This window comes from Vicia villosa, linkage group LG6 (genome assembly GCF_029867415.1).
Source record: "Vicia villosa cultivar HV-30 ecotype Madison, WI linkage group LG6, Vvil1.0, whole genome shotgun sequence".
Taxonomy (NCBI): Eukaryota; Viridiplantae; Streptophyta; class Magnoliopsida; order Fabales; family Fabaceae; genus Vicia; species Vicia villosa.
In genome coordinates, this window is record NC_081185.1 from 124,884,528 (window position 1) to 124,893,611 (window position 9,084).

Sequence of the window (9,084 nt, forward strand, 5' to 3'; positions counted from 1 at the left end):
AATCTCTACACATTCTGGGATTTCAAAGTATGGTTCAATCACATTGACATCATCTTCATCTCTATCCCTCAGAATCTCAATAAGCCTTTGATCTATCATCTCTTGCAAGTCTCTTCTCACAATGTAACATCCTCGAGGATTGACTGAACAAATCCTACAAGCAGCATGATTATGCTCATAATGACTATATTCACACAGAGTGGCATGCATCTCCACCAATGATCCTCTGATGTGTTCCACACGATAAATCTTATACTTCCCAGGGCATCCATACACCATATTCACAGCAGACGCTTCATGAGTCGGCAACGGATTGTTCTTCACATTTGGACCAATATCACGGAAAGAGAGCATTCCAGAACGGACCAATCTTTGAACTTCATTCTTCAGGGCCCAACAGTTTTCCAAATCATGCCCAGGAGTGTTCTGATGATAAGCACAAGTGGCATCAGCTTTGTACCACCAAGGGAGTTTCTCTGGAACAGGAGGTGGTGACCTTGGTTGAACCAGCTTCTTATGAATTAGAGCAGGATACAGTTCAGTGTATGTCATAGGGATAGGATCAATATTAATCCGAGGATACGGATTCCACCTTGCTGGTTGTTGATTAACAGGAGCCACATGCACTGAATTCACAACAGGAGTCACTGACGCCACTTGTTGAGATTGATTCCTGAATCGACTATTCCTCCCATGAGAAACAGCATTAGCATCTGATTCTTTCTTCTTCTGGAGTGAGGAACCATACTTCTTCGCACCACCAGATGAATTGTCATTTCGAACCAAACGACCTTCTCGCACAGCTTCTTCCAATCTGACACCCATACCCACCATTTCGGTGAAGTCTACAGGAGCACTTGCAATCATCTTTTCATAGTAAAACGGACCAAGAGTCTTCAGAAAAATCTTAGTCATCTCTTTTTCTTCCATCGGAGGAATCACTTGGGCGGCAACCTCACGCCATCTCTGAGCATATTCCTTGAAGGATTCTTTCTCTTTTTGCATCATAGCTCGCAATTGATCCCTATCAGGAGCCATGTCCACATTGTACTTGTATTGCTTCACAAACGCCTCAGCTAAGTCATTGAAAGTGCGAATATGGGTGCTATCAAGGCCCATATACCACTTAGAAGCAGCTCCAGTCAAACTGTCTTGGAAATAGTGAATCAACAGACGTTGATCATCAGTGTGAGTGGACATCTTCCTGATATACATCACCAGGTGCGCCTGAGGGCAGGAATTTCCTTTGTACTTCTCAAATTCAGGCAGCTTGAACTTAGCAGGCACTTTCACATTGGGAACAAGACAAAGATCATGCACATTCTTTCCAAACAGTTCTTTCCCACGCAAGGCTTTCATCTCTTTCTGCAGTTCTTCAAACTGATCTTGGAAACCATCCATTCTGTCATGAATTTCACTTGGAGCAGCATCATAAATGGGCTCTGGGACAAAAGGACCAGTATGAACAATAGGAGAGGTGTTGACCATAACAGGAGTCAACGGACGAGTCATCTCAGGAACAGACAAATAACCTTCGGGCATGCCCCAGGGGTATCCATTAGGCATACGTTGCTGAGTAGCACCAACAGGAATAGCAGGAATGGTTGTAGCAGCAATTTCAGAAATCACAGTGGTCTGACCCTGAGTTTGGGCGTTGGGAGGAGGAACTTGATTCTGATTCTGATTCTGAGCAGCCATCAATGTCTCAACTAGAGCAGTGAGACGATCCACACCAGATCTCAAAGTAACAACCTCTTCACGTAACTCACGATTCTCTTGTTCAAGACCTTCCATCTTCTTCTTGCAGTTAGCTCGAGTATTATACCGGTGAGACAGCTTGATTCTGTATGAAGAACACTGAATAAGACCTCGGGAATACTCTCGGAAGCAAGACCAAAATGCAGAATGATGCATGAAATGCAATGCAAATGATTTTTTTTTTTTTTTTTTTGGTTTTTAAGGAACTTTTAAGACATTAATTGTAAACATTAGCAAAAAACATCATAAAACATAACAATATTCTTTCATTAATCATAGAAAAACATACAAAAGGATTCAAAGATCCAAAATTACAAAATAAAGAAAAAGCTAAAAACTAGAAGGGAACACTTCAGATGACGATCCAACTCCTCTTTGCAGCTTCCTACGGAGCTTCTCCAATTCATCTTCATAAAAGGCCTTCAAATGAGCATTCTCGACCATCAGCTTATCAGCAACTTCTTTCCATGCAACTGAATCTTCTTGTGGTCTCTTTCGCTTTTCACCATGTTGTTGAAGCAACTCTTCTTGATGACGAATTTGATCTTCCTTTTCCATCAACCAACCATCTTGGATATCAAGCATTTCATCTTTTTCTTTCAAGTGTATCTTCAACTCTTTGTTTTCAAGCTCCAAAGCATCTCTTTCCGCTCTCAACTTAGCCACGAGCTCTAGATGTTCTTCACTACTTTCAACAGGAGTAGTGAGAGGCAATGGTGGAACAATGGGTAGAGAAGGCTCCTCGAGTAAATAAGGCATCTGAAAAGTATGAGCTCTAGCTTGAACCCAATCAGTGTAGTCTTTGAGAGCAACACATTGTTTTGTTCCCAAATGTCTCTTCCTATCAACATGGTGCCAAGCACGCACAAACCGGTTTCTCATATCCGAATTTCCATCTTGATTAAGATAGAAGATTCCTGACACAAGGATGCTAGCGGGTCTCTCCTTCATAGGATAACAAAATTGACGCCTTGCAAGAATGGGGTTGTAGGTAATTCCTCCTTGTATACCAAGAAGAGGTACATTAGGGAATTCTCCACAACTATCAATAATCTCACCAATGTCATAAGCAGGATTGTACCAATGGATATTCCCATTAGTAAGAGGCATAATTTTCTGAGACCATGAGAGACCATCAGGATTGTTCAAGAAACTCTTAGCTTGAGGTAAGTGCGAAATAAACCACTTATAGAGCAAAGGAGTACAACAATTGATAAGTCCACCTTTCTTATCATTCCTATGGTGAATGGAATGATAAGTATCCCCAAGCAAAGTAGGCACAGGATTCCCAATCATGAAAATCCGAATAGCATTAACATCGACAAAATGGTCAATGTTGGGAAAGAGTATCAAACCATAGATGAGCAAGGCCAAAAATGTCTCAAAAGCAATCATACTTCCTTTACTAGCCAACATAGAAGCTTTTCCAATCAAGAACTTAGAAGTCAACCCCCAAATTCCTCCTTTTTTGGTCATGTTTGCTTTCACATCTGATATCTTCAAATGAAGAAGCTCTGCTATTTCATCAACCTCAGGCTCTTTCTCCAGACCACTAAACGGTATGTCATTCGTAATCGGTAAACCAATCCAATAAGAATACTCCTCCAAAGTGGGCATAAGCTGATAATCAGGAAAGGTGAAACAATGATAAACTGGGTCATAAAACTGCACAAGAGTCTCAAGAATCCCCTTTTCCACTTTAGTCTTCAAGATAGAAATCAATTTCCCATAACGGTTTTTGAAGTTGTCAAGATTAGGAATCAAAGTTGCTAGCTCTTTCAATTCCTTTGCACTTGAATTTCTGAAAGTGTACTTCTTGATGCTTCTCTTTTGATCCATGGTACCTGTTATGTTTACAAAAAATGTCTCTAATTTCCTTGAAAACCATTTGTGAATGTCATTTTTATGAATGCATGAATGCATGGTTTATGCATCAATCACAATCAAGAGCACACAAGATCACATCAAATCACACAAAATCACACAGTCCAGGTTCAAAGGTTCGACGTCACGAGCATGGAGCCATGGGTCTACCCATCCCACAAGGAGTGATCTAGGGAATTTTGTACCTGCCAGTCGGGTTCTACAAAGGTTCCCAGAGTTTTCAATCTTCTATCGGATATTACCGGCACGCACAATTGCTCATGGGCGCCAATAATATGCCTAAAAAGACCTCGTCTGAGCGTAGTATCGCATGACAACAAGCTCAAATTGGTACTTGATCTTGTTTCTGCACTACATCCTAAAAAGGCTTAGATTGGTTAAAAGGGTTCTAGGCCATTCAGCTTCTACGGACACTCACTATTGAAAGTAATAGCGTTATCACGATGGTTCGTAACAACCTCTACTACCTTCCATGAGGCCTCCACTGATTGGGGTTCCACCATATGACGCTCATGGTAAGGATTGCTCCTGACATGCGACTATTGGTCCTACCACCTCCTATCTCAAGTTACTCACCAAAGTTCGGGTTAGAACTTTGTCTCATCACAGAGGAACCATCGAGCACCAAAAGGAAAAAAAAGAAAATAACAAACAAAGCACACAACAATATATACAGATAAAAACACACAGATAAACAAAAATAGGCTTAACACACTTAAAACTGGATCCCCAGTGAAGTCGCCATTTTTCTGTAGCGGGGAAAATCTGATATCGAAGCCATGGGATTGACTTGAATCAATATTCCGTTTTGAAATCGCCACCGCGCTTTATTTTTTCAAAGGAAAAGGGAAAAGAACGTAAAACCCAAAGTTTTGTTTTTTTAAAACAAGAAAGAGAACTCAGGTTCGGGTGTTGATTATATGAGGGAAAGGTTTAAAGCACCCCTCATATCCGTGGTACTCCACGGGAACCTTTTTGAAAATCTGTGTTGTGTGTGTGCTAAAAAACGGTTTGTTTTATTTTTAAAATAAGCTCGGCAAAGCGTTAAGCTTTGGGCCTACATACCTCCTTGGTGCAATGGAGAAGTCAGAGCTAATGTAGTTCCGCTTTTGGGAAAAACGTTTTAAAAACGAATAAACACTTTGGTGTCGTTAGAGAGAAATACTCAGCCATTGATCTTGAGCATGAGAACAAACAAGTTCTTTGCATCGCAAATGAAAGAAGGGCTCCAACTCGGATAAAATCAACGAGTATGCCACTAGCTCTCTCACGCGGAAAAGATCTCGTTATTATCAATCAATTTCAAAATCGTGGGGTATAACCACTCGTTTCGACAGTTAACGGTGTCTAAACTTTTGAAGAAAAGCCACTAAGGGCGAAAGATATTTTTGAGAAAAAAGGTTTTGAAAAGGTTTGCAAACATAAGAATGTTTTGGAAAAAGAGAGAAGATTTTGAAAATTTAAGAATGGGAGGAGATGAAGAGGCTAACCTAATGCATAAAATAAAAGCTAAGGAAAGAAACGGTCTAACCAAATAAGAAGCCAACACTTGACATTAAGAGCCAAGGTAGTTTTCCCATCCTTTGGATTTATCAATACCAACACATTAACACTTGGGGATCCACATGAACTTATTGTCTTAGCACCACTTTGCATTAAACACATTAAGGTTCTGACGAAAATCGGGCAGAGTAACGGCTGTTTTCGGGTAAAATCCTTATTTCAATGCCTTGGAATTAACCATCAAGGGCTTTCAAGGAAATACCTGCACACAAAAACATACAACAGCACAATGCCAGACAGACAGAACAATCACAGGATAATAATAGAATGAGTCCAGAGGTACTAGGTCCATAAGTCCGAATCTCCAAATTGCTAAGGATAGTAACCGATAGTCCAAAGAGAGCCTTATGTATTTTTTAGATTTTGGTTATTTATTAGTGTTTTAGCAAGAAAAGATAAAGTATGGTCCAAGTGGACAAAAGAAAAATGACGGAAAGTAAATATGATGAAATGATAAAGTAAAGCGATAAGGCGAGAAATATAAAGAGCGGTAATATAAAGAGCGGTAATATAAAGGTGCGGAAATTAAAGTTAGTTGTTAAATGTTAAAGATAACCATCTTGAAACTTGTCAAGTATGTTATCAAAGTTAGTAGGAAGATCTATGGTGAGTGAATGATGTACTCGGATTTAAAGTCAATGGGGCTTATCAGAAGCTTGATAAAATCATAGCGACTACACGATAAAAACCTCCACAAGTCTTAAATCAACCGCATACAATTCTCTTCCATGTTTGATCTTTTTTATTCGGGACACGAAATATTGCGCTATGTTAAGCAGATCGCCAAGTGATTTATGTAGAAATCACCCTACAACGAGGCCGGTCAAAACTTTATGTGCTAATGCATGCGAGAAGAACGATATGTAGATCGCCTTCCGAAAGCAATACCGCACGAAAAGAAAATAGGTAACGATCTAGTCTTTACTAAGAATCCATAAGAATTCTCAAAGTATTAAGACTTTCATCGATCAAAAGAAAAAAAGGAGAAGAAGAAGATAAAATGCATAAAGATAATCAACTCACATTATCATTAATATCATTCATCTAATATTATGGATTTGGTTCTTTCAAACCTATCAACATCCTAGATCCAATGATATTAATGAAATGGAGGAATAAGAATAAAATTCACAAAAGATAATCACAAGAATGAAAACAAATTGATCTAGTCTTCATCAAGAATCCATAGAATTCTCAAGATGTTAAGACTTTCATTGATCAAAGAAAACAAGATGAAAAAGATAAGAATAGAAACAAATTGATCTAGTCTTTATCAAGAATCCATAGAATTCTCAAGATATTAAGACTTTCATCGATCAAAAGAAAGATAAGATGAAGAGATAAGAATGAACACAAATTGATCTAGTCTTCATCAAGAATCCATAGAATTCTCAAGATGTTAAGACTTTCATCGATCAAAAGAAAGATAAGATGAAAATAAGAATGAAAACACAAAAGATAATCAACTCACACTATCATTAATATCATTCATCTAATATTATGGATTAGGTCATTTCAAACCTATCAACATCCTAGATCCAATGATATTAATGAAGTGGAGGAAGTAGGAAACCAAAACAAGCATAAAAGAGGCAAAAAACCACATTCTGCCAGCAGGAAATCGATTTCATGCAGGGGGAAATCGATTTCCATAGTGCAGTTTTAAAAAAAAAACAAGTTACGTTCAGCAGGAAATCGATTTCAGCCTTAAGGAAATCGATTTCCTCAGTGCAAAATCCAGCAAAAACAGCATTTAGAGGCATAAAACTTGACTTGAACAAACATACAAACACCTTATGATCACACATCAATTGGAGCACGAATTTTCCATCAAATCAACAACAAATAGCACCAATATAGCATCAAAGATGCATTGAACACAAACCACAAAGGATCTACATCATGATACACAAAAAGGATGAAGAGAATTTACCAAATCTTGCACAAACTTGGATCTACTTCAAGAATCACCAACACAAATCTTGATCTCTCAACAATTGAAGAAAAAAGAGTGAAATGGATGGTGGCTTAGCTCAAAGTTTGTGAGGTTCAAGATGTGACTCACAAACTTTATGAAAGAAAAAGAGCTTTGGTGAATTTGGTAGGGATGAGGAGAGAAATTGCAAGGGATTTGTTGGCTCTCAAAGCTTGAGAAATGAGAGAGGCAAGGCCTCTATTTATAGAATTGGAGCAAGAGTAGTGGCAATTTGGTCATTTGGCCTTTGGTAATTAGCTTGTGTTTAATTGATGATTAAAGTGGTGTTTAAATGGTAAGAAAAGGTAAAATGAGGTTTAAGTGGGTTTAATGAAGGAGTTAATTTTGATGAGGTGGAAAATTGGTAAAATGATCAAAGAAAAAGGTGCCAAAATGATGTCAAGCTTCCCTCCTTATATTTTTTGAATTTTGCCTGAAGGAAATCGATTTACCCAGGAAGGAAATCGATTTCACTCTGTTCCAGAAGAGAAATTGGCGCAAAATACACTAGGGAAATCGATTTACCCAGGAGGGAAATCGATTTCATGCTGTCCAGAATGTGATTTTGGTGAAGATTGCTGCAGGGAAATCGATTTACCCAGTAGGGAAATCGATTTCATCAGTCAAAAATGTGAAAAATGCCTTGTTTATTGCATGTCTTGGCTTGGTACCTACAAAACAAAAGTCTACAAAGAAACAAAGCAATATTTTTGGTATTTGGGTTAGTATAAGCATACAAGATACACAATCATTGGTGCTTGATGGTCCCTCTTATTGATGAGGTGAGTGCAACACCATAAACAAAACTTCCAAGTGAAGCTCTTGATTAGTGATTGAGATGTGAATGATATAGGATCTTAGGGTCAAAAATTGGGGTATGACACTAATGGTTGATCGTGCTTTTGAGAGGCATGGGAGAGATATTTATACTCATGAGAACTTTTACATATTTCAGAAAGAGTTGTGGATCGCATGCGTAGATTGTACTGTTGAAAACAAAAAAGAGGAAGATGGAATGAAAATTTATCATATAATTGATAGCAGTGAGGCTAATAGTAAACTACGAGAAGTTGTTTATGATTCATCAGATCACAATGCGAATTGTTCATGCAAAATGTTTCAAGATCAAGGAATACTTTGTAGACACATACTTTGTGTTCTAAAAGGGAGGTGTTTAAATGAAATACCTGATAAGTACATCGTGAACAGGTGGACCAAGTTTGCAAATAGAAAACCTTTTTTTGACACCACTGATAATGATCAAGAAACGTTTTCTAAATCAGAGAATGATAGCAAGCTCATTTCAGATTTGTGGAATCACTTTTTCAAGTGTATGGGTAAGGCTAGACATGATAAGGATAAATTAAATTTTTTGTTAAATGGAGTTATTAGCATCGAAAAGCAACTGGACGAGTGCAAGGAGGATTCTAAAATAACGAAAGAAGATGATATGCAGACCTTTATTGGATCCAATATTCCTGAAGAAATAGAAATTTTCCCACCACAAATTTCTAAGACAAAAGGCAGTGGAAGACGAATTAAAGGTGGAAAAGAGAAAGCTATTGAACAACAACAAAAAAGAGCAAGACTTTGTAAAGCATGTGGTCAGTATGCATATCATGATAGCCGTAACTGTCCTCAAAATTCATCTCCCTGATTTTAGTAATAAGTCACCTTTCAAAATGTAGGCTTGTTTTCAATTTTGTTTTCTGTCAAATTTATGTCAGCAGGTTTGTTTACAATTTGTGATTGCTGTTATGTCTCCTGTTAATTATAGAGAACAATTTTTTATGTTCTTATGTTTATTTTATTAGTACTTTAATTTTTATTCGTGTTATATTTTTTATATTCTCATGCTCACAATGATATTAATTACTGCTACTTAAGTTTTTGAGTAGTTCAAT

The 9,084-nt window shown here is 37.8% G+C and overlaps 1 protein-coding gene across 1 annotated transcript; it reads left to right on the top strand.

Annotated features, from left to right (window-relative positions):
* The first annotated feature begins 8,066 nt into the window (after window positions 1–8,066).
* On the top strand, window positions 8,067–8,837 carry LOC131614599 (protein FAR1-RELATED SEQUENCE 1-like). The gene has a single exon (XM_058886163.1). The coding sequence runs from the start codon at window positions 8,067–8,069 to the stop codon at window positions 8,835–8,837; it is 771 nt and encodes a 256-aa protein (XP_058742146.1).
* Window positions 8,838–9,084: the final 247 nt, after the last annotated feature.

What these genes read in the sequence shown, in the direction of transcription:
- LOC131614599 (XM_058886163.1), top strand. Translation starts at nt 8,067, where the DNA reads ATGGTTGATCGTGCTTTTGAGAGGCATGGGAGAGATATTTATACTCAT.